Source organism: Eublepharis macularius, chromosome 1 (genome assembly GCF_028583425.1).
Source record: "Eublepharis macularius isolate TG4126 chromosome 1, MPM_Emac_v1.0, whole genome shotgun sequence".
NCBI classification, from domain to species: Eukaryota; Metazoa; Chordata; class Lepidosauria; order Squamata; family Eublepharidae; genus Eublepharis; species Eublepharis macularius.
Genome location: NC_072790.1, coordinates 221,219,347 through 221,245,980, shown reverse-complemented (window position 1 = coordinate 221,245,980; position 26,634 = coordinate 221,219,347). Strand labels below are relative to the sequence as shown.

General features: G+C 44.1%; 1 protein-coding gene across 1 annotated transcript in view; it reads right to left on the bottom strand.

Moving 5' to 3' along the window:
* Window positions 1–15,644, bottom strand: part of LOC129343443 (uncharacterized) — a 49,684-nt gene extending 34,040 nt beyond the window's left edge. The window contains exons 1-2 of the mRNA XM_054999643.1: window positions 15,486–15,644; window positions 2,093–2,264 (exon numbers count right to left, since the gene is read on the bottom strand). Of these exons, the coding sequence (XP_054855618.1) occupies window positions 2,093–2,229 (137 nt within the window). The 5' untranslated portion in view covers window positions 2,230–2,264; window positions 15,486–15,644. The remainder of the gene's footprint in view (window positions 1–2,092; window positions 2,265–15,485) is intronic.
* Window positions 15,645–26,634: the final 10,990 nt, after the last annotated feature.

Genomic DNA, 26,634 nt, shown 5'->3' with positions numbered 1-26,634 from the left:
GTTTCACTGTGAAATTTTATGGTTGCATTTTTTAAGACTAGTGTATTGGCTTGATTTCTGTACTATGCCCTGAATGATGGGATCTGCAGTTTAAAATACTACTACTGCTATAAAATCCTTTCAAACGTATCTGGCACCAACACTGTTTCTAGAAGGCAAAAGAAATTATGGAGCAGTCTTAAGAGATCCATGCCAAAAGGCAATGAAATATCTAACAGTGTGATCTTAGGCAAACTTAATTCCTTCAAAGCCCATTGACTTCAATGGACTTAGAAGGACGTAACTCTTCGTAGGATTGGCCTGTAACTATGTTTAGTTTCATTCGAGAAACCAGAAGCATGGAAACGAAGTCTTTGAAACTCATTTTGTGGAATTGTGAGTATATATACAAGCCAAACCCGTAACAATGATGCTTCAACAAACTGTATTCCAAGATCCATCTGGGAGAACTGATAGTCCTTGGGGAGGAGGGGGAGGACAGAAACAGTTCATTTGTGTATCACCCTTCTAGACAGATTAGTGCCCACTCAGAGCAGTGAACATAGTCAGTGTTATTATTGTCCCCATAATGCAGCTGGGGAGCTGGGGCTGAGAGAAGCGGCTTACTCAAGGCTACCTGATGAGTTCATGCCCATAGTGAGATTCGAACCAGCAAAGTGCGACATCACAGCCCAATTACTTATCTACCATGCTACATCAGAAAGATCCTAGAAAATCAGTGACATAACAATCATCTCAAGAACCAAAGACCAGAGGCCCCAATGTGGTACCTATCAAGTCTATTTGCCTGGCAGGGTTTCTGATTGGCCATTGGAGAACTGATTGGCTGTGCAGATTTTTTTAAAATGTTGCTTTGGCAACAGCTGCCACCTGAGCACATGGATCTTCACTACATGACTGAAACTAAGCTATGTGTAGGAAAGAAAATATTTTAATACTCATTTTAAAAGGCATTCTGATAAACAGAGCTTCTGCTTGAAATGAAGAGTTACTATTAGAGTTATACCCAGACCTAGATAGCCCAGGTGAACCTCATCTTGTCAGATCGCAGAAGCTAAGCAGGGTCAACTTTGGTTAGTAATTGGATGGGAGACCTCTAACAAAGACAAGAGTTGCAGAGGCAGGCAATGGCAAACCACTTCTGTTAGTCTCTTGTCATGAAAACCCCACCAGGGGTCGCTATAAGTCAGCTATGACTTGAGGGCACTCTCCATCACCACATGAGTTATGCATAATTTCATTCCCTGACCTTTGGTGACTGGGTCTGGCTCCTTCAGCAGCCATCTTGTGGTTGTGTCCACCATCCTGTGTCAGTATTCCAAAAAGGCCTGCAGGCTCAAAGATCTTGTCTTGTCCACAATGGGAAATCCAGTTATAGTGTACTGATAATATAGCACCCACCAATATGTCCATGCAGCTTCAAACTGTCTAACTGCTCTACACTGAGGCATCCATATTTAGCTACTCTGTTTAGTACATTTCTATTGCACTCTTCCTGCAGGGAGCTCATGGTGGTTTATATTGTTCTTCCCAATTCCATTTTGTTTTCACAACAACCTTACAAGGCAGGTTAAGCTGAGAACTAATAGCTAGTCAAAAGGCATCCATCGAACAGCAGAGAAAATATTAGAACCTGGGTCTCCCAGATACTACTAGAGCCAGTTTGGTGTAGTGGTTAAGAGCGCGGGATTCTAATGTGGAGAACCAGGTTTGATTCCCCACTCCTCCACTTAAAGCCAGCTGGGTGACCATGGGTCAGTCACAGCTTCTAGCTCTCTCAGCCCCACCCACCTCACAGGGTGTTTTGTTGTGGGGATAACAACGATATACTTTGTAAACCACTCTGAGTGGGTGTTAAGTCATCCTGAAGGGTGGTATTTAAATGGAATATTACTACTACTACTACACTCTAACCACTACTCAACTCTGGTTCTCATACTCGAAGAGATCTCTGGCTTGTAAAAAGCAAGTTAAAAGTGGAACCACCCGCTCACTCAGTGAAGTAAGCTTACCTCTTTCCACATACAACAATTTCCCCCTGGAACCCCTCCCGCCCCCCCGCCATCCAGATCTCAAAAAATAAGTCCTTCACCTTCTGAAGGGGAAGCAGAGAAGCAGCAGCAGCACCATGATGACAACGGGGGCCACGGATCCGACACCTCCCATAACTGGGGAAGAGAATCTGAGGGATGCGGAAGTCTCGGCTCTCGTTGCCAGTCGGGGAGCCATTGATCCACTGGGACATGGATGGAAGAGAAGCGAAACTGAAACAAACAAAAGAGATAATATAAAAATACAGGCAAGAGGAAATCTTTAAATCCACACCAGTGAATACCCCCCTGTGATTTCACAGGCGAAAATTTCACAGGGACACTCTTGTGTGTACTTAACACTCATTCTTCCATGGCGGGCTGTTGTTACATATGGCTGAAGGCTTTTTTCTGCATGCTGTAAAGTCTGCTGCGTTCTTTTAGCCTGCACTGATTCAAAAGTAAAGCAAGATCTTGTTCTTTTCATCACAGCCCTGACCTGGATAGCCCAGGTGCACCTGATCTCGTCAGATCTCAGAAGCTAAGTAGGGTCAGCCTTAGTTAGTACTTGGATGGGAGACCTCCAACAAAGATCAGGGCTGCAGAGGCAGGCAATGGCAAACCACCCCTGTTTGTCTCTTGCTATGAAAACTTCACTAGGGGTTGCCATAAGTCAGCTGTGACTTGAGGGAACTCTCTACCACCACCACATCAGAAAAGCATCATTGTTCTATAATATGAAAATGAACCTCACCAGCTGCAGCACATGAAATGGAACCCTGGCCAATATAGGGAACCTGGATGGCCAAAAGGCATGCGCTGCTGGAGATCTTTCTCTGGGTCTCCAGACACGTAACTGAGCAACACAGAGGGCCCAATATGGATTGGGGCCATGGCATGGGGAAAGGGGGGTTAATTCTTCCCTCCTCCACCATTTCCCTGATTAGACCACACCCCAACACACTTTTAAGTGTGAAGGGAGGGGGGCAAGGACCTATATTGTGGAAAGGCCAGGTTCTCAGAGGACAATTTTGGTGTGGGGGGGCAGAAGAAGAGCTAGCACCCCTCCTTTCCCAATGCTAGATTTGAGTCCACCAGCTGCGGCTCTAATCTATGCCCCCGCCCCCGGCCCAGTGGTTGCTTTTAGCAGCAAAATTCCACATATGGGGATCCAAACACAGATCCCCAAGGTCAAATATGGTCTGGTTCTAATGTGCATGCACGGGCATCTTTAAGCATGTGCATTAGAGACAATGTGCTCCCAACTCCCCTCAAAGATTAAAGTTCTAGAGATTGTGAGTGGCAAGGAGCCAAAGCTCAGAACAAGAATTTTTTTTAAAATGTACATTCCCCCTTCAATAATCTCCCAACAATGGAGACAGAATAAGCATAGTGATTTACCAGGGACTAACCCATGAAAATCAGAATAGACCTTGGAGACTCTTGGAGTAAAATGCAAATTATATAAAGCATTTATTTTGTAAGACACTGTTTTCACTAAGAGAGCCAATTGTATATCTTCAGACCCAATCTTGGGGGGATGAATTGTAGGGTTGCTAACCTCCAAGTGGTGGCTGGAGATCTCCCAGAATTACAACTGATCTCCAGGCCACAAACATCAGTTCTGGAGAAAATGACTACTTTGGAGGGTGGACTCTATGGCATTATACCCCATTGAAGTCCCTCCCCTCCTCAAATCCCATCCGCTCTAAGGCCCTACCTCCAAAATCTCCAGGAATTTCCTAACCTGCACCTGGCAACCAAAATCAAATGAAGAACTTGGGGTAGATGGATCAGTTCAGATGAGATATTGTAATGCCATTCCACAATATAGGATTTGGAGGCATCCGGCAGGATTTCCATGACTCTAAGCCCAGCTATGGCTCAGAGATCAAACACAAGCTTGCGATGCAAATGGTCCCACATTTAGTCCCTACCATCTGCAACAAAAGGAAACCAGTGGGTGGGAAAGACCCTTGTCTATTCATGACTTTGGAGCACTGCAACCATCAGATAACAAGTCCTGCCATCTCTCTGCTTTAAAACTAACCAGCAGAGGGCACATGGTCCTCTAGCCCAAGAAAGAAGTCAATACTCTGGTTGGTTGGGTGGTTGGCTTTTCCTTTAAGATGACAGGCAACATTGGCAAAGGAGAACTAACAGAGACGAGGGGGGACGGGCACAATGCATTAATACAAGCGGCATTCTTGGGAGACTGTCAGTACTTAAAAAGAGAAAAGGCATTTTACTCTTCCAAGCCAGCAAAGCGGATGATGCAAAGAACCAGTAAGAAGAAGCCACTGGAGTCACCCAAGTGGCGTCGGCTACAAACAGCAAACAGGACGATCCGGTTTGGGTGAGCCAGAGGGAGCAACAGGCTTGATTTGTTATACCCCCTCCCACTTCTGGCTCGCAGGCAAGCTGTACTTTAAACAGGAAGAAACTAGCAAAGAAAAGAGCACTAAAGAATGTACTGGCTTGTGTGTGACCTCGGGATGATTAGATTTCTAGCCTGCCCCCATCTCAGGGCAGATAACCAGGCTTAAAACAACTACCCTATCACTCCCTCTGTTAATAAAGTTAATGTCCCACATGTGGACACATACACACACCCGTTGCCAAAACTAGAGGAAAGACAGGCCTGGAGAGGGTCCCAACAGATGGGAAGTATCCCAAAGGCCCAGATAAAGGGCCACACTGCAGGGCCACTCCGCATTATGTTCACTAGAACGTGCTCCTCCACACTGGGATGTGTATCCAATTGCACACTCTACTGAAAGGAACACAGCATGGTTAAACCATGGTGTTTTTACCCAGGGACAGCGTTGTGTGTAGTTTCTCTGTTGCTGCTGTGGCTGCTAACATAGCACAGCAGCAACGGAGCTTCCACACAGCAGGCTTCCCTGGTGGTTTGTTGCGGGGGGTTAATTGGCAATTTAACAGCATTACATCAATACACCATTATATTAAAAAAGGCATCAGGGTCCCTAACAATGAAATCCTAAGGAGTGTTACTCCAGTCTAAACCCATTGATTTCAATGGGTTTCCAACTTTTATTTTTTTTTTTAAAAAAAAAAAAGTAAGTCCCTGGCCCATTTTATTGTGCAGACATGCTTTTTTCCACATAGCTCCACAAGGAAAGGGGCAAGAGACTTACTTTTAAAAAACAAAATGTGGGAATTCAAGAGCCTGATCATATTTTGGAATAACAGTATAACACTATTTAATCACCAGTTCTTTTCCAGAAGTGACGTTCCTGCACTGGCTGCGGGAGCGTTCCCACGCTCCATTTGGGGCCAATTTGGGCCCCAAATGGACTGAACTGGCCTTGTGTGGAGCACAGGAGTGTTTGTGCAGTCACCACAGTGACATCACTTCCGGAAGTGACATTGCCACGTCAGCCCCAGGGCACACTTGCAGCCCTCATGCCCAACATGAGGTAAGTGCCAGGGACCCTACCCTCCCAGTGAGAGAGGGGAGCGACCTTGCAACCCTATTCCTGTGCTGGCACAATGACGTCACTTCCGGAAGTGATGTCATCATGCTGGCAGCAGGCACACTCCTATAATTACAGGCCCCAGCTGTAATTTTCATTATCATGAGGGAAAAATTGAGGCTACAATTAGGGTTACCACTACCCACCGGTGGGCTGGCTGGGGATTCCCTACTTTCAGCTTCTGCCATCTTTCACCTGGCCAGCGGGAGAGCAGAAGGTACAGCTATGGGCCTAGAAACTCTGAAGCATGCGCCACACACTCCAGAACACTCCCATGTTGCACTGGAAATGACGTTCCAGCCATGATTTGAAAGCCGTGGGTCACATTGAGGGCCAATGAAGTAAAATCTGTTCCAAATTTGGAGTCTCTCTACATGAGACATCTGACACGTGAAGAACACCTGTTGGGAGATGCAATATTAGCTGGGGAAGGGTAGTTTAAAAGGACAGAACCAGTGGCAAGGCAAAGGCTTTGCTATACACTGGAGCTGTGTGAAGGGGCTGTGAAATGCCAGAAGGGAAACTTCAGCCCATTATAACCTCTCCAGATCCAAGCCCAGCTCTGGAAGGCAGCTCCAGCACGTTTCCATTCCTCACTGCCCTCTGGTTGCAATCCCACACAGTTTTAGACTGGAGAGGTGATATTGACAGAGCCTCCCAGGAGGTGAAGATGGAATTTAAAAACCCTCTGAGGAGCCAGCTTTATCTTTTTAAACTATGCTTCCCAGATAACATTGCATCTCCCTACACTTTACAAACACATGTCGAGGCATCTCATGTAGAGAGACTCTTAGTGTCCTGGAGCATGTGTGCACTGGGCACGTGTATGAAGTAACACTAGGGTTGCCAGGCCCCCTCAATCTCCCAGTGGGGGATCGGGGCCTGGCTCCTACCTCTCTTCCAAGGTGGGTGCACGGCACGCGCACGCGCAAAGCGTGAAGACGGCACTTCCGGGAAGTGACATCATCACGCAGCCCCCCCCGAGCGCCCACACTCCACAGAGGCTCACATTGGGGGCTGCTATGGAGCGCAGGAATGCTCCTGCACTCCACAGTGGCCCAAAACGCGCCCCCGGATTGGGCCTGTTTTGAGGCGCTGTGGAGTGCAGGAACGCTCCTGCGCTCCACAGCACCTCAAAACAGGCCCAATCCATGGAAGCGTGCAGCTCCGCAGGGGAGCGCGCACAGAGGGTGTGCGCCCCCCTGCTGGCCAGGTAAGTGGGGGCGGGGTGTGGGGGGCGAGGGCAGGGGATCCCCCGCCCCCCACCGGGGGTATGGCACCCCTAGGTAACACCCCACCAGCACTCTCCCCACAACCCACCCATTCCCTGCTTTCATGACTGGCAACTTGAAGATAAACTGCAGATCATGCCTGAGGATATTTACAGAAACTTATTTCCTTGTATCTACTGTCCACATTTTGTGAGACTTGCTGGAACCAATCAGAAGCAGCGTTAGAGCAGCAATCTCAAGCAATGTGCTGAACCACTGGGCATCATATCAAGAACTACCAGTCCCAGAGTTCCTTTGAGATAGGTAGGAGGGAGGGACACATAGTGGGAAGGGCAAAGCAAAGTGCCATAGGACAATGATAGCAAGTGCTGTTGCTGCTTCAGGTAGGATTTGCAGACCCAAATATATGCAAGTGTCTAATTCTCCCACAATCAAAAGCCCATATGTTCCCTACTGCCATGTCTGGTGGCCATGGCTATAAATACAAATCAGGCAGCCAGAAACGTATGGAGGCAAAAGAAACAAAAAGAAGCTATGCTCCAGTTTTTCATATCAGACATATCAGACTGACTGTGGGGCCTTCCCGCAGTCAATCAACAATACAGTAACTGGAAAAACAGATGAACAAAATCAAAATGAAAATGATCTCAACATAGAGACTGAGGCTGTGGCACTAGCAATTGATGACAAACAAAAGCTGCCAGAACATGTGCGGTGTGACTCCATTGTAATGCTTGAAGACAGTCAGGTAGCACCATCACAAGGTTTACAAAAAGTAGGTGAGAGTAGGCCTACACTGTCTGATTGTGGCCTGAAAATATTACAGATTCTCAGTCAAAAAATTGTTCTAGTTGATGTCCCGACTTTTGAAGAACTGTAGAAACAAGCAAGGTCAATGCCAAAAGATGTTGATGAGCATAATTTTCTTGAATTTCTTTTGAACTGTAAGACTTCCAACAGAAAAGAAAAGATACCAAGAGACAGTCTTGTTTGGAGTGCTACCAACCAAGCTCTGTATTGTTTTTCATGCTATTTCCTAAAGGGAGGCATAAACAACTCAGTATGCTGGCAAAAATGGAAGGGCATTCAATTGTGAAAGAAATTGCGTAAATTGTATACTACACATATTGAACATGGAAAAAGCACTGGCAACAAAACTTGTGTTGCCAGTGGAAGTAATTATGGCAGTGACTGTCAGGTAGACATGGAATAGGTAGTGAGAGCCAAAAACGAGTGATTCCGCACACGTTGGATAATGCACTTCCAATCCTCTTTATAGATCATTTGGAACGGATTTTTTTGTGTGCGGAACAAAAAATCCACCTCAAACAGTTGATAAAGTGCATTGAAAGTGCATTATCCAATGTGTGCGGAATCACCCATTAACAGAAGCTACAAGAAGGAAAGACATACTGGAAAGGTAATTGGATGTTACTTTATTCCTTGCTTTAAGAGGTTTTGCATGCCAAGGAGATAATAATTTGATAGGTGACCATGTAATAGTAACTTTCTTGGAACTCTTGAGATTGTACCTCACTATGACAGCATGACTTGTGACCATTTGACTAAAGTCAAACAAGCGAATGAAGGGCAGAACAATGAAAGAATGGACTCATTATCTGTCATGGGAAAGTCAGAATGAGTTTACTGAACTATGTGGTAAGGTTGCGTAGAATGCCATGAGAGAGAGAGAGAGAGAGAGAGAGAGAGAGAGAGAGAGAGAGAGAGAGAGAGAGAGAGATTTATTATTCTATCGTATGTGATGCTACTCCCAGTCCCAATGCCTCCTAATCATGAACAACATGAGTAAATACTGTGATTTGTCATTTGCAGCAAAGACAGTGCTACATTTAACATTAAAGAAAAGTTTCTTGAGTTGATCAACGTTGAACTTTTAAAAAAGGACAAATACCTGAAATTCTAATGGGCAGCTTGAAGCATCATAATTTTCCTCTGGATGACTGTAGTGGTCAAGGATTTGATAATGGCTCTAACATGTCAGGGAAATAAAAAAGTATTCAGGCCTGCATTACATCCCAAAATGAACTTGCTGTGTACGTTCCTTGAGGTTCCCGTTCATTCAGTCTTGTTGGGATTAATGCTGCTGCAGCCTATACTGAAACATTAGCATTTTTTGGTTGCATTCAGCAACTTTTGGGTTTTTCCATCCTAGACCAGCGAGGCGGAAGATTATAAAAGATAGGATTAATTGCTCACTCCCATCTCAATAAGACACACACTGGAGTCCAAACGCAGTGCTGACCATCCACTGACAAAGCATCTTCCAGGTATTCTATAAGCACTGCTCTAGAGCTAACACATGAAGCACAATCACAAGTAGAACCACCGACAAGCTTTTTCTGTGCATTTTTATGCCTTTTGATGACTAGCTTCTGGTACAAAGGTCTTTCAAGTATTGAGGACAGAGACAAGATTATACAATGGGAGGTAGCTCTCATTGCTGATATTATTGAAGAATAAAACAACTTAGAGATCAGTGACCCCAAATTCTACAGGAAGCACATCTTGTAGCAGAAGGCACGGGAATTCTGGCACAATTGCCAAAGAAGAGAGGGATAAAACAGAAATAATTGCATGATGAGAAAGCTGACTCTAAGGAATCATGTCCTACAATGTCTGCTGAACTAAAGTCTTTATCCAGAAGAAATATTTTTGATGCAACTTTGGACAATGTCATCCATGCATTAGAGCATAGATTCAAATCAATTAGTAACAATGGTTTTACAATCTATTCAATCCTAAAATATGTGACAGGCTGGGGAACTGGAAAAAAATTCTAAATGTGTACTTCACAAATATCCCAAAGATCTTTCTGAGAATTTTCCTTGTGAATTGTTGCACCTGAAAAAAATTCTTCAAGTCTGCTTTTAGAAAAGGATATGGACTACCCCAACTTATATTATTAAATGATATTTATAAGAAACAACTGCAACTAATTTTCGGTGAAGTGTGCCTAGCCCTAAGGATCTTTTGCACATGGCCAGTGACTGTAGCAAATGCTGAAAGAGGTTTCAGCAAAGTAAGACTCATCAAAAACTGCAGGCGTTCTACAGTGGGGCAAGAACAGTTAAGCCACCCTGCCACCTTGTCTATTGAGTGTGAACTTGCAAGAGAAATTGACTTTGGGGGAATAATTCATGATTTTGCAATGAATAAGGCCAGAAAAATAAAGCTTTCAAGTTAATTGAACTTATATTTGCAGCCACATTGGTCTATTAGAATTTTTAAAAATCAGTACATTTACAGGATAATGACCAAAAAATTACAAAATAGTTGTAGAACTCTCAGGCTGGGAGTTATTATTAAAACAAAGGATAGCATTTTTTAGAAAAGTAGAATACATAACAGTAATTTCAGAATTAGAGCAAGTTTTGTTTTGCAGCTCATGAGATTGTTCATATGGGATGAGGGCTTATGGTGTCAGTGGGGAAGGAGGGGGCATAGTACACATTGTGCTGGGCCCAGAAAAAGTTATGCTTGGGCCCCAACCTTGCCATAAGTACAAACAGCAGAAAACACACATTTAACACCATGCAATAAAATAAATTGCCCGGATTTAGGGTTCCTAGGTGCCCTTGCCTGCCAATCCACCAGCAATTGGTGGGAGTTGACGAGCCCCCTGGAGGTTGACCGCCGCTGGCAGGCACCCCAGGAACACACACAGCACACACGCACCCAGGAGCCGTGGTGACATCCCTTCCAGAAGTGCCATCACTGCTCCAGCTGTGGGAGCATTCCTGCGTTTTGTTTGGGGCCAATTTGGGCCACAAATGGGCCAAAGCAGTCCTGCATGGGACCGCTCCCACGCAGCCAGTGGGAGTGCTCCTGCAGCTGGTGTGATAATGTCACTTTTGGAAGAGATGTCATTGTGCAAGTGCTTAGATCCAGAGGAGTTAGCCATGTTAGTCTGTAGTAGCAAAATAGAAAAGAGTCCAATAGCACCTTTAAGACTAACCAACTTTACAGTAAAGTTGGTTAGTTTTAAAGGTGCTACTGGACTCTCTTCTATTGCGCAAGTGCTGGGAGCCTTCCTTTGCTGCACCAGGAATGACGTCATTCCCAGCGCAAAGGAACTGAAGGCCCCCACGCAGGGCTATTTTGCTTAAAATCAGCATGCCCCCCAACCTCTGTCCCCCTGTTTTAAGACCAGGGACCTGGCAACCCTACCCCCCCCCCCGGAATCTATTTTTCATTTTTCCCAACAGAAAAACTGTAGATTTTATTTTCAGGTGGGTAGCTGTGTAGAAGAGCAAGATTTGAGGCCAATAGGATTTCCAAGGTAGAAGCTTTCAAGTTTCAAAGCTCCTTTTGTCAGAGGGTATCTGATGAAGAAAGCTTTGACTCTTGAAAACTTACATCCTAAAAATTTGTTGGTCTTTAAAGTGCTATTGGATTTGAATCTTGCTCTGGAAAGATTAGGAAGCACTCGGAAAAAATGAAATATTTTCTCTTTTAGAATGAGTGAAAATCTTTTCAAGACAGGGCTATAAAATGTTATATAGATGGTACTTAACACCGAAAAAATTAGCCATAGCCAACAAACAGCTATCCAATAAGTGTTGGAAATGTAAGGAGCATGAAGGTTCTCTATTTCATATGTGGCGGACTTGTCGTAAGGCTAGAGACTTTTGGATCAAAATATGTACTGAGATGTGTTTGATACTTCGTTATAATGTTGCAAAAAATCCAGAAATGTTGTTATTATCATTGCATTTGGAAGATGTTAATAGAAATGATAAGATATTGTTATATTATATGATATCAGCAGCTAGAATAATATATGCTCAGTACTGGAAGAGAGAAGAAATACCTGAAATTAAAGAGTGGACAAGGAAATTGTTGTACATGGCTGAAATGGACAAACTAACAAGAAATTTGAAGGAGCAAGATCCAGAAGCATTTTTGGAAGATGCTGAAAAAATATATGGAAAAGAAATGGGATGTTAAGGGACAATTATGGTCTTTCGAGGGGTTTTAAAGAAATTAAGTAAGATATTATTGAAAAGGGGGGAGGGGAGGGGTGGGGAAATATATACAGGGGTATTGAAATGGAGTGTATTTGTATTTGAATTTGATTATATATTGACCCATCCAATAAAAATTTATTAACAAAAAAAAATCTTTTCAAGACAGGATTTCTCTGACTCAAAAAATATATATAGCATGAAAATCTTTGTGTAAGAATCTACAGCGGAGGCTAATGACAATTCCTTTGTATACTTATTTATATACTCCCTTCATTTATCTTGTTGAGATTCAAAGTGTATTACATAATTATGAAACAATGCAATAAAAACCAATACAAAACATACACAGACAATGAAATAAGAACTGTATTACACCATTGGAGAACAATGACATAATGAGAGAATAATATGGCCAATAAATAATACAATGTGGGAGGGAACGGTTTATAATTTCCCAGACTATTCAAATGACAACCCTATTTCCTTTATAAAAGTGCCATCCTGAACCATTCTGTTTTACTACATTCCTAATCAAACATATGCAATATTATAAGACAATTTAAATGTGATTAATTTTCTTCACAATCTGATAAATACTTTATTTAATGATAAAGTTTCTATCTAAATAAGACATTTTATTATATTACAAAGTGCTTCTATCTTCTACTTTCAGCTAGAAATGGGCATGAAATGGGGGAAAATGAAATGAGCATTTTGTGTTTCATCGCATTCCACAAATCACGAACTTTCATGAAATTGTCCCATTTTGCGAAATGATTAATTAGTTTCATTATTCATCAGAACCCAGGGCATTTCAATGGCCCTCTTCATACCCAGAGATGCCAAACTCGCAGGGAGACTTCAACAGACTCTCCTCCATCCACCCTCACCCAATCAGCCAGAAAGAACAAATGCTCTAAATAAGAATATAAGCAAAGAAAATTAAAGGGAAAAAAGGTAGGCCTCAGTCAAGCTAGGCTCCAGAGCCTGGCAATGCCCTGAGACTGGGATTGGGTGGGGTGGAGGAAAGAAGGCACCTTCACCCAATGACCTTCCCAGCAAGGCCAAGAGCTGAGAATAAGAAAGAGGCTTTTCAGGCTCTTTTAAAGCAGCAGCAAATACAGCCCAAAGCTCCCAATTCCACTCTCTCACTCCAAATCACAGCAACAGGTCCTCATTCTCCCTCTGGCTACTGGAACTGAAAATCATGAAGCAGAGAGCTGTGCCTTATATAAGAAATACTCACATAAAGCAGAATAGGAGATCTCTGGTTGGCAGACAGATCTGCCTAACAGGGTTTGGAGAGATGAGATTGGTGTTCCCATGGCTACAGAAGGCCCATCTCCTCAGCTGACTAGGGGATTAACCCCCCTGCTCCTTGCTGTATAGGGCAGAACGGAAGCTCTCCAGTTGGCAGGGAGAGCTGCCTATCAAGGTTATGTGGGCTAAGATTGGGGTTTCCAATGGCAACAAAAGGCCTGCAGACATTCTGGGCCTATGTTGCCTAGGGAATTAATGGATCGGTGCCATTCACGAATCAAACAAATTGGCCCAAAAAAGTCGTGAATTTTGTGAAAACCACAGCTGCATGAAATGCATTTCATGAAACACAAAGCGGCCCGATTCATCACGAAAATTCATCACGAAATTTGATTCAAATTTCAATTTGTGCCCATGTCTATTTTCAGCTTATACTGAACCTTTATTTATTTTATGTTTCCTACCAAATCCAAATCCAAATCCAATTTATTACAGCAAAAGCCACCAATATAAAACAATACGATTAATGTTTCCTACCTCTCAGACAGGAGAGACACACTGGGAGCAATGGCTCACAGCTTTCTCTAGTATTTTGTATATCTGAATATTTTTCAGATTTTCTTGTAGAAAACCAACTGTTCAATCCTTCATAATTACTCCAGTCTAAGCCCACTGAAGCACTTATATTTTTAAATTTAATAATTATGCCAAATAGTACATATGTAAAGGAAGCCACAGCCTCCAGTTTGCAAGATCTGAGCAAGGCTGTTAATGATAGGTTACTTTGGAGGTCATTAATTCATAGGGTCTCCATAAATCAGAAGCGACTTGACAGCCTATCACATGCGCATATTTGCTAATTAAGTTATAATTTAAGCTTTAGTTTGGTAAAGAAGTAACGTAATTTAGGGTTGACAAGTATGTATTGTATATATTTCATTTCCCCCCAAAAAATCTGTAGAAAAGCATGTTTCTGTTCTGCTCTGAAATCATGCTGAGGTTGAATCAATTAATTTTTTTAATTGTTACACATCCGTTTCCACCATAAAGAATAAGGATGCAGTCCTAACAGCACTTTCCTGGGAGCAAGGCCCACTGAATAAAACAGGGCTTACTTCTGAGTTCCTACTTAGGTTTGCATATATTGTTTTATTATTGTTTATGTATTTACTTCATTTATATGTCATTGTTCCTCTCGATGGGGACTCAAAATGACTTACGTTATTCCTTTCCTCCGTTTTGTCCTCACAACAACCTTGCAAGATAGCTTATGCTGAGAGAGTGTGACTGGCCTAAGGTTACCGAGAAATCTTCCTTGGTGGAGAGGGGATTTGTATGTGTGGGCATACCCTGGGCCATGTGTGGACATGGGAGGTGCCGCAGAATTTCAACCTCTTGTCCTACTCTAGACTCTTCTCTGACCCTCTGATAGTCAAGGAGCACCATAACAAAATTGAGAAGGTTTATAAAAAGTAGGTGAGAGTAGGCCTACACTGTCTGATTGTGGCCTGAAAATATTACAGATTCTATCAGTCAAAAAATTGTTCTAGCTGATGTCCGGACTTTTGAAAAACTGTAGAAACTAGCAAGGTCAATGTCAAAAGATGTTATGGGTCTTCTTAGGACATCAGATGACCATGTGGGGGATTGGAAGTAGGGATAGAGGACATAAACCCTGAAGGCCCCATGCCCTTTAACAAGCAAGAAGGGCTTGTGATTTTGCAAATTCATTACATTTGTTAGGATTTTTTCCCCCTTCAGCAGGGTGTAGTTGTTCAACAGGTAGCTCTCCAATCACTCCATGCTGGGTTGAGAGATAACTCATATTCAGACATTTGGTTATGCACCTGGCTGAGAAGTCAGTGGGGTGAAGGTAACCCCATTCCAACCAAACGATCCACAATTCACAATGTTTAAGCTGTGAAAAAACTTTATTAATCAACATGTCAGTTATCAGTAACCTTACTTTGTATAGTTTCATTCATGCAAATGGGCTTTCTTACACTGGATTTTTGTCAATCTCTTGCTCCAGATTTTGACATTGTTTGGCTCTTTCATTTTCAGAGGTTGTATAACCCTGCTGTATGATCTGCTTGTGATATTCTCACTGACTGTGGGAAACAGAATGCCAGACTAGGAAGTCCTTTGATCTGATCTTGTAGACCATTATAAATTGTGATTATAACCTGTAATGTGCACACCAGCCCAAACTTCAAAATACAGAAAAGACATGCAACAATTTGTCAGGAATTCAAGCAATAAAGGAGAACAGGTAGAGTGCCTAGCCTACTGCATGTGAGTCCTCAAAGGATCCACAGAGGAGGTGGGAGGAAGGCTACAATGACAGAGAAATTACCTCTGCAAAATCAGTGTCTCACTGCCCACCTGAATCTCTAGGGAGAGGTTAAGGCTAAGATCCCATTCAACCCAAACAAACTTTTCAGGCAGGTAAAACAAATTACAGCCAACGCCACTCACCACAAGGAAGGAGACAAATCCTTCAAGGCTACTGGATTTCTTTTCAGGGGCTGCCTCCTCAGCTGTCTAGGCATAAAAGCAGAGAAAGTGTCCTTTTGCTAAAAGGCTGAGGCTCCAGAGCTCTCTGGTGCAAGCTGTAAGCTGAAGCGTAGGCGGGCAGCTGCCACCGCCTGCTCAGCCTGACAAGTACTTCCTGGTTGCATCTTACTCAGAGAAGCTTGGGAGCCACCTTTCTCCAGGCAGGTGAAAAAAACAGCCCCTAGCTGAACTTTCCTGTAATATAGGTGGAAGAAAGGAGCCTCTGCAAAGGAAACTTGAGGAAGTCAGCGTTCCTCTTAAAGGCATAAATAAAGACACTGATCCTAAACATGCCCATTTGGAAGACAGTTACCTTGAAATCAATTCTAGTGGGCTCATTGAGTTAGCTGCTGTTCTTACCTTAACACTTTGAGTTCTCCGTTATACATGCCAGCAATTATACCTCTTGCATTTGGTAATTAGAGCCCAACTCGGTAAATCAGTCCAGGCAGAAACAGCTTTGAGTCTTTGTTCCCTCCCTCTTCTTAAAAGGTATTTTATAACAAAGAAAATAGAACACCAGATTTAATGTCATTCTTGCTTAATAAACAATTTAGTGGATTTCCTATTTCTGCAGCTTAGTTTATTTAGTCACCTCATTGCCTTTCACTTCACTTATTTAGACACTTCATTGCCTGCATTTCTCCCCAAAGTGGCTTTGTTGTTCTCCTTTCTTCCGTTTTAGAACATGGTGAAGTAGGTTAGGCTGAGAGACTGTGACTGGCCCAAGGTCACCCAGCAAGCTGGGCCTTCCAGAGCTTAGTCTGGAAGTAACGTATTATCCCACATTAGTATTTCTGATCCTCTCTGGCTGATGAGAATGTGAATTAGTGTGGTGTAGTGGTTAGAGTATCACTCTAGTCTCAGGTTCAGCTGGTTTCAAACTTGGTCTCAGCCATGAAGGTCACTGGGTGGACCTCATCTTGTCTTCATAACCAATCTCACAAGGTTGCTTTAAGGATAAATGGAGGGAGAGAGAACTGTATGGTGTGAGTACATGCAGTGGTTAGAATACCAGACTAGACTCGGGAGATCTGGGCTCAAATTCTGCTCACCCGTAAAGCACATTTATGATAACTTTGGACCGATCACTGTCTATCAGTCTAACATGGGTACTATAAATATAAAATATGGGGAGGATGAACCAGGCATACCTTTCTGAAATAATGTGATATTCTTTAGTCGCCACTATCACCAGTCCCTTTAACTATATTTGAATTCCTTTGGGATTTCCAGGAGCACACAATCAATCTTTTGGCTCTTAAAGGGAGGGAAAGGCCTTCCAAATCTCAGCCTTGAACTTTATGGAATAATGATTTGATCAATCTGTTAAAAGCCAGACAACTGCCTTTTAAAAATAATCTGTAATCAGGTGTCAGCCTTGATCTCATTACCACCAATCCCAATGATACAGCATCACAAGGTACATATTGTGTGGCAGTGCACTGAACAGATTATACTGGGTGTGAGTTTGTAATTGTGTAATGTTTGCAGATGGTGGTGAAATATGCAGAGTTATACCCAAATAAACAGTAAGCAGTTTCGTGTTCTTTATAACATAGCATAAGGGACAAGAAGTGTTGAGAATGTAACTTTATTTATTAACTGAACATAAAGGCACCACACCCATGAAACTGTCAGACCAAGTCAAACTGGTATAAGGAAACCCCAGAAGAGGTTGAGGAAGCAGATGCAGAAGGCTCCATCCTGCATCTATAATCCTTGAACAAATGAGGTACTTTTCACAGTTGCAGGTTGTTGTACAGGGCTGGGAAAAGTTGCACTCACTCAGACTCCCTGGTCACCTATCAAAGTTCAGTTCTTTTTTACCTCTGGTCATCTTATTTAGAGCCGTGCTGGACCAGACCAAGGGTCCATCCAGTCCAGCATCCTATTTCCAACGGTGGTCAGTCAGAGGCCTCCAAGAAACTCACATGTGTGGCACATGGTAATAGCCATGAACAAACTCTATGGGCATACACACAAAATATACTGAATGGCTGCTTCCACACACGTTGGATAATCCACTTTCAATACTCTTTAGTGAACATTTGAAACTGATTTTCCATGTGTGGAACAAAAAATCCACTTCAAAAGGATTGCAAAAGTGCATTGAAAGTACATTATTCAACGTGTGTGGAAATGGCCAATGTGTATAACTCAGGGGTGGGTAGGGTTTCCCAGGCCATATCATCACTTCTGGGTTTTCCCTCAAAGTGACATCATGCCACAGCGTTTCTGGTGATTCCTAGAGAGGACAGACATCACTTCCTGTTTTTTTCTGGAAGTGAGGTCACACCATTGCTGACAGCAATTTTTAAACATTGTTTTTCTCCCATTGGCAGCAGGAGATTTTGTTATCAGAAAATGCATATCCTTACTACCATCTATAGCACACTGAGCTGAAACCAGACTTTCCATTCCTACTCATTTTCTGCTACCATTACTATAGGGGTGGTTCAGCACTAGTTAGTTACGCTAGAATTGCCATTATTTATTCATTCAGTTTTAATGCAAAATATAGGTGATGTTGGCAACCTGCTGCATTTTGCTGTTTTCTGTTTCATTTTATAATCTTTTCCACAAAGGACTTAAGAACTTTTTTCCCCTTTGTAGCCAGCCAAGGACACTACTCATTATTTTACTGTTTATGATCATTATTTTGTAAGCGTGCTATTAGACCATAAATTAGAAAAACTGATGAGCAGTAACCTGCTGACTACACAGTAAAAAAGTGGCTCCTAAGCCTTACACCTACACTCCCACTCCACTTCTCCAAGGGAACAATAACTGATGACTAAACCATTGAATGATAAGTGCTGCCAGAGAACAGGAAATAATTATTTAGGTTGAAAACAAAAGAACATAAGGGAATTACAGGGAGAAGTAGCACCTTTGCTGAATTGGGCTAACTTACTAAACAAGTACACATGCATTAGGTGCTTCCCATGTGGACATATTTTCATTGACATCATCAATCTATCTCAAAATAGAGAAATCTATGGATACTTCAGTTCAGATATTGGAGCCGTAATGAACAGACAAGTCAATTCTTTCTACAAACCTGAAAAATGCCCTAGGTTTGCAGAAAGATCTTTTTAAAAAACCCCAAATCAATGGGGGCTGGAGTTGAAAACCATGAAAAATAATAGAAGCAGAACATGCAGCTTTAAGAAACGAATGCCCTCAATGACTGTTGCTAGGCAATCACAACAGTATTGCCAGCCTACAAGCCTTAGTTTCTGTTTTAAAAAAAGCAAGGCCCTTTCTATGGCTGTTTGGGCATTTGAGGGTGGACTCATTGGGACTAGGCCCAGCAGCAACCACTGGGTAACTTAATACCACAGGACATAAATGATTCACCCAGGCCCACTTGCTTGCTGTTGTTCAACAGCATCCCCCCCACCCTGTGTGTGTAGTGATTAGAGTTCCACACTAGGATCTTGGAGATCTAGTAACCTTGGGCCAGTCACATAATCTCAGTGTAATCTACTTCCCAAGGTCGCTGTGAGGAAAAAATGGAGGAGAGGAGAATGATATAAGCCACTTCTGGCATCCATTGAGGAGAAAACCATGGTACAAATTAAGTAAAATAAAAAATAATAAAAAGTAGTGGGGCAGCATCTTAGAAGCAAACAATATGCCGCTGTTAGACAGCAGCTAGAGTGAGTCCCATTGAACAGACCTGGGCATGATCCTGAGTTAAGGCTGCCAACAACCTCAAGAAAACTGCTCTGTCCCTTAAGAGGCCTAATGAGATGGTGATGTTATTTACCTGGAGATGTTGTTTACTCCATAAAAAGCTTCAGCTGCCCATTTCCACACATTAAACCTCTATTAAAGGGGCAGGATTTTTTCCCCCTGGTTGTTAGCAGCCCATTTCCAAATAGACTTGTTTAGGATTACTCTCTTTATCTTCCTCTTTTAGTTTTCAGCTGGGTAACTGTGTTGGTCGGCAGCAGAAAAGCAAGATTTGAAACCAGTAGCACCTTAAAGACCAACCAGATTTTCAGGGTTTAAGCTTTCAAGAGTCCAAGCTCCTTCGTCAGCTCCCTTCATATATTCACTGAATCTTGCCGTTCCTTTTTTGTGTGTTTCAATTAGGGAAGGCATTTCTTCTAGATTGGATTGTTTCCCTCCATTTAGTAGCTCAGTTATGGATGGCAAACAATTCAAAGATATTGTTTGAAATCCTTGAGGAAAGGGGAGGTATTTGTTTCTACTAGCTGTAATTTTACCAAATAGATTTGCCAACTTCCAGGTGGAGCCTGGAGTTTTCCTGGAATGACAACTGATCTTGAGTACAGAGTTCAAGTGAAGGAAATGGCTATTTTGTGGAGTGGAGGACTCTATGATGGTTATACCCCCACTGAGGTCCCTTCCCTCCCCAAACCCTGTCCTTCCCATGCTCTACCCCCAAACCTCAGGCATTTCCCAATCCAGACCCTATTACCAAACCTTCTCTTTCATAAACGGTTGTCTTTATCCTGTCTATATGATTAGTTTCTAGGAGCTCTTCCAATCACAGGGTGATATACATCCCTAATGGTTTTTATAGAGTGAGTGTCACTCTGTGTGCTTGAAAGATTTGACTCTCTCGTCACATTTGCAACCAGGATTGTAAGCATGTGGTAACTGGTTTTAAAGAAGGTAATATTCCAGATTTACCCCCAATGCCTGTATCACATCTAAAGTTTTCATACTTCCATTTGGATACTGTATCAGCAGCACTAAACGTGTTGGTTGGTTTTGTCCTCAGCCACACATCCTTTCAAGTCCTTCTCATCAGACTGCTGAACTGAGGCCCCAGGTGGACCAGTATGAAAATTCCTGAGATGGCCTTAGTTCTGTTCCATTCCTGTAGCACAAGCAAGTCAGTGTGGTGTAGTGGTTAGAGCAGAGGTCCTCAACGTGGTCCTCCTAGGCACCATTATACTTGCCAACACCTTTCCTGCTGTCTGCCAAATGTTTTTAGGAGGTGGGTGGAGCCAGATGTGGCTTTTGCCAAGTATGGCTTCTGGTTGGCCATTGGAGATTGATTGGATTTTTAAAAAATTGCTTTGGCAAATGCAGCTTCCAAAGCACAAGGATCTTCAGTGCGTGACTGAAGATAAGCTGTAGCAGCCATTTTGTGGCTGGCTCTACCTCCTGAATCAACCATTTTATGGCTATGCCTTCCACACTGTGTCAGAATTCCAAATGTGCCCGCAAGCTGCAAAGGTTGGGGACCTCTGGGTAAGAATGTCAGACTAGGATTTAGGAGACCCAGTTTTGAATCCCCAGTCTTCTATGGAAGCTTGCTGGGTGACCTTGGGCTCTCTCTCAGCCTAACCTACCTCAGAGGGTTGTTGTGAAGACGAAATGGAGAGGAGAGTATTGTAAGCTACTTTTGGTCCTCATTTGGGAGAAAGGTGGTATATAAATATAATAAACATTTTTAAAAACAGGATATTACATGAAACCAAGTTTTTTTAATATTGATAAACATCTCACTAAACCTTGAGCTAAATCATTTAGGTATCTGTGCTTGAAAAATAAACAAAAGGCTTGAGGAAGGGGGAAAGAAGGCTTCAGAATTCTTGTAGTCTTTCTCACAATAGCAACCTGCCCTTTTAGCAAACATTTAATTCTCTAATTAAAACCCTTCTTACTTAGTTTTTAAATATGAGGGTAGAAGCCAAAGATTTGTTCCTTAAAAGAAAGATGCATCTGGGATTTGAATCTACTTGAAAGCTTGGCATCTACATTTAATTGTACACTTTCATTTTGTGATGCACACACCCTGATCGGTCCCTTGGTGTACAGAAACCAGGCAATCTTGTCCCCGCCCCCACTCACCTTTTCAAGTACCGCATATAGAAGGCAACTGCTCATGGATTTGTTTTTAGATATTCGGAAATCTTTTTTGTACCTATGTTTAGATTTGCCAATAGTGTTTTGGAGCCAGCATGGTTTTCTTTTTATTCCCCTCTCCTGTTTGCTTTTTTATTTTTTTATGCTTTTGCACTAATAATTTTTTTAAAAATTAAAAACAAAAACTTTTCAAATACCTAAGCAGTCTATGACATTTTTTAAATGGTCATATTATTTTCTAAAATGACATCAACACTCACGGGTCAAACCTGTGGCTGCTGTAATGTCTAATTTGGCCCTTAATCTGGCAAACCCTCTTTTTGGATATATTTGTAAATGAGAACAATGCACACTGGGTGTGTTTCTTTTCATCCTTCTTCCTCTTCACTTCTTTAAAAAAGTATGTTTCCTTTGTTTCAACCAGCCTCGTCCTGCCAAAAGAGGATAGAGAGGTGGAGGAGAAATGAGATGAGCAGTGACAAAGTAACTATCATTTATAATAATCACTTACCGGACCTCCCCTGGCTACAGCTGTGAAGGATTTGGGAGCATCAATGTGACAGCACTTAAGTCAATTTGGTTCTGATCAAAGCCTGGATGAAAGACCACCTAGAACCCCGTGGAAACTTGTGGAGCTTTTCTCTTTTTTTTAAAAAAAATAAGCCTTGTTTGAGTTACCCTATGATGCATCACTTCCATGCTTGGCTATAGTAATTGTAAAACCTATTTCAGGTTCTGTAATATTCTGTGTTTCATCAACTCAGCTACTATTTAGTTGTCTTTTATATATCTACTAGTAACAAAGCCCATTGTGAGGGGGAAATACAACAAGCTCTAGAAAGGGCAGGGCAGGGCAGGGCAGGGCAGGGCAGGGCAGGGCAGGGCAGGGCAGGGCAGGCGCCGCCTTTGCTGCAGTCCGATTTGGTCAGGGGGAGGGTAATGCGCCAGGGCCTGGCATTGCCCCCTCCCCAGCACTGTGATGTGGTGAAGGCGCCATGATGGGTGCCTATGTCTGGCAGTGGCGCATTCCAACCCCATTAGAGATGGATTGGGCTGCCACAGGCAAGGTGCACCACTGGGGAGGTGGCAGCAGGCACTGTGGAGGGCTCCTGTGCCCAGTAGCAGCCTGTTCCAGCCCTCCAAGGTAATGGAGGCCAAGTCTACTGGCCCTGTAAAGGAATGGGTGGTAAACCTGTCTTCTGTGGGTCCAGAGAATGGAAACCAGGTCTACAGAGTAGGACATATGCCCCCGCCTGTTGCCCGGGAACCAGGAGGTTGGCAGGTGCAGGGGGAGGGGAAAAAGCAGTGGGCTGCAGGGCCACAGGGGAGGGGAGAAAGCAGCGCGGCATGCACTCCTGCCTGCCACACAGGAACCAAGAGGTTGGCAGGCATGGGGGGAAGGGTAGAAAGCAGCAGGGTGCGGAGAGGGGGGAGGAGAGGGGAGAAAGCAGCAGGCATGTGCCCTTGCCTGCCGCCCGGGAATCAGGAAATTGGCAGGCAAGGGGCACGGGGGGGGGGGGGAGAAAGCAGCGGGGTGGGGGAGGGAAGAAAGCAGCAGGGCGCAGGCACCCGCCTGCCAGCCACCCAGAAACTGAGTGGCTGGCAGGCATGGGTATAGGATCGGCAGGGTGGGGAGGAAGAAGGCAGCCTGGTTTGCTCCTGCTCCTGCGACTCACCTCTTCTCCACTGCTAGGGGTGTGGGAGAGTGTGCCTGTGCAGTGGAATCAAGGTGAGTCGTCTGGAACACACTTTCACAATTATGTATAGAGATTTATGTCATTTATACCCTGCCTTTCTTCCCAACGGGGACCCAAAGCCATTTACATCATTCTCTCCTCCATTTTACCCTTACAACAACTCTGTAAGGTAGGTTAGCCTGAGACAGAGTGACTGGTCCAGGAAGCTTCCATGGCTGAGTGGGGACTTGAACCTGTTCCTCCCAGATCCTGGTCTGACACTCTTTCCATTGCACCATGGTGTCTCTTACTGAATCAGATCATTAGTCTATCAAGGTAAGTACAGTATTGTCTATTCTGACAGGCAGCAGCTCTCCACTGTCTCAGGCAGAGGTCTTTCACATTGCCCACTACCCAAACCTTTTTACTGGAGACACTCTACTGCTGAGCCACAGTCCCTTCCTAAGCATCCTGCTCAATGGAGATGCTAGCAAAAGCTGCTGAGTTGGAATTCATTTGCATATCCCACCCTTTCTCCAAGGATCACATGGCAGCACTTTAAAAAAAATTAGTTTTGCTTCAAAAAGTCTTGTGGCACCTGGAACAGAGGCAACTCTGTCATTTGCTCATAGCTCTAAGTATTTTTCATGTGGTACCTTTTAGAAACATTATATAAACCGCTGATAACAAAAAGGGAAAGGGGTGGAAAGCCTAGCAGCTGCCTTCCACCCACAGAAAGGCGACCCTTTGCATTACATGCAGATAGCAGAATGTGCTACTGACATTTACACAAGGGGCAAATGATAGAAATGCAACTGAGGCAGAGGTCCTCTCTTTCTGCAGAACCTTCCCCCCCCACCTACCCCCATCCCAACACAGGTCCTCTAATGGCCGCATAGTTTCTATTTGAACAAAAAAGACCTCCTCTCTTTCCTCAAACAACACCACTCATTTTTACCCAGGCCAACGCTGTGATTTCTCTCATGAGGAACAGAAGAGGGAGGGAAGGGGATGGAGGGAAATAACTGTTGACTCCACACTGCATCTGAAACAGATGTGCACAGTTCCACTCACAGCTGAAGGGAGAAGGGAGTACTTCCAGATGTGCTAATGTACCACAGAGCCAAGAAAAGAAGAAAGAGCTGCCCCCTCCCCACCCACCTCTTCTTGCCCTTTGCCAAGAGAGAGAGTTAGTGAGAGAGAGAGATTGCTTCCCACAAGTACCTACCATATTAGACACTCTACATATGGACTGATATTGGATCAGGCCATTGGATGCATGATGTTGTTCACTGATGTGCTCTGTTTGGCTTTGGCTGTTTTAAAAGGGGTGATCAATTTCTTGATTTTCTTCCCCCCTCAACCAGACTCTCAGCCTTATATTCTTCCTATAAGAACAGTCTTGCCAGACTGGATCAAAGATGCATCTACTCCAGCATCCACTTCCCACAATGGTTAACCAGATGCCTTGAAGAAGTCCAAACACAAGAATCAAAAGCCCAAGCTGCTTATTTTTACGTACACGCACCTTTAGATGTCTGCTGCCTCTAGACACAGAGATTTCATTTAGCTATTGTAGCAAATGGCCATTGAAATATCAAAGCCTCCATGGATGTGGCTGATCCCCTTTTAAAGCAATCTGCCTCCTGCCATTATTGGACAATTTAAATTAAACGAGCCATAGATAAGTTGTACTTTTTGGAGTTTACCTTTAAATATCAGACATTTCTGCTATTTTCCACTGATCTCCCCATTTTAGAAATGTTATACATTTTATTGGTGATTTAAGTTGTATCCTGAAAGAGTTATGTAACCAAACATTAGGCTGATACATAACTCAAGATGTTCTGTTGATCAAGACTTACTGAATTTCTGCTTCAAAGCCAGGAACACAAAGAATGCCCTAAAATGGCTAAGCTATAACCAGATGAGCTATGAAGCTGAAATATGGTGCATGGAACCTGGATTACTACAAAACTCTGAAAGAGGGGCATTAGTAAGTCTCTTCCTCTAATAGTGTTGCAAGCAGGCTTGGCGAAAAGTGTCCTATCCATTTAAAAGTGGTTTTTTACCGCCTATGGCCGAGGAAGAGGAGCGGGAAGGGGTCGCGCGGCAAAATAACAGCACACACACACCTTGGCTGGGTAAAAAATGGCCACAACTTTATTAACATAACAATAGCAACAGGAGTATTGGCGCGGCATGTGGATCGGATCCACCGGACTGCATCGGCTGACCCGCCTGCCAGCCGATGACCCCCCGCCCCCCTCAGGCGCCCGCTGAGGGGGGGGACCAGAGGAGTGGCATTGTGAAGGGGGGAGGTCACCTGGTGTACACCCTTGGTGATCCCCCTGCCACCTGGGAGGGAGAATGCCCCGGCAGCCCCCGAGCTGGGCGTGCCTTCATACTCCCTCCCAAGATTCCTTATGGGAATCCCCTGCCTGGGGAGCCTGCGCCCGAGGGCCCGGCTCCCCAACAAATGGGATCCGATCCAATGCCCAACCGCCCGAAGTTGTGACGGATAACCATAAAAGAAACAGGGAGAGGAGGGTGGGTGCTCGCTCGCCGCCGCCGAAGTGGGCGGGGGCGGATCCGGCAGCCGGCTAAATACCCGGCCGCCGGACCTTGGAGGGAACCGCCGCCGGGCCGCGAGGCTGGCCCCGCCCACCGCCGGCTCGACTCCGGGCCGCCGCGATTGGCTGGCCCGGAGTTTGAACCGATTGGTCGCTGGCCCGCCCGGAGCATGCCGGGCGAGCCAGCGAGCAAGCGGCCGCCGCGGTTCCCGCTCCTCCGCCCGCCGGCGGCAACAGGAGGCGCAGGTAAGTCTGGGCCCCCCATATCTGCAAAAATTGAGAGTTGAAGCTTTTTCATGGCATGGAAGTAAATAACATTACCTGTCAAAGAAGCCTCTATTAAGGGGACAAGACATTTTTTTCTCCAGGCACTCAGCAATTCAGCCTTTCTCACCAGGGCCGTTTCCAGATGGCTTACCTGCCTCCGGAACGTTGCGCCATCTTGCGGGGAAAATGCGAAATATCGCGTTTTCTCATGCGAGTTTTACACGACGTCGCGCAACGTCGCACGACGTCGCACAAAACTTGCGCGAGAAAACGCGATATTTCGCGTTTTCCCCGCAAGATGGTGCAACGTTCCGGAGGCAGGTAAGCCGTCTGGAAACGGCCCATGTCTATAACGGCTTGGCCCTTTTCACACTGCTTACCTGCTGCTGCAACGTCGCGAAATATTGCGCAAAACCCACGGAAGATAGTGTCTTCTTGCGAGAGTTTTGCGTGACATCGCACAAAACTCTCATGAGAAGATGCTATCTTCCGTGGGTTTTGCATGATATTTCGCAACGTTGCGGCAGCAGGTAAGCAGTGTGAAAAGGGCCCTTGTTTTCTCCTATAAACCCTTCTCCCTATTGTTTGCTCTGAACATCCAGCCTGGTAAGGAATGCTAGGGAACACAGATGCTTGCACTCTGTTTCTTGATATTTTAGCTGATCTTAACAAAAAAGGCATTCTGCTAACTTTTCTTTTTGA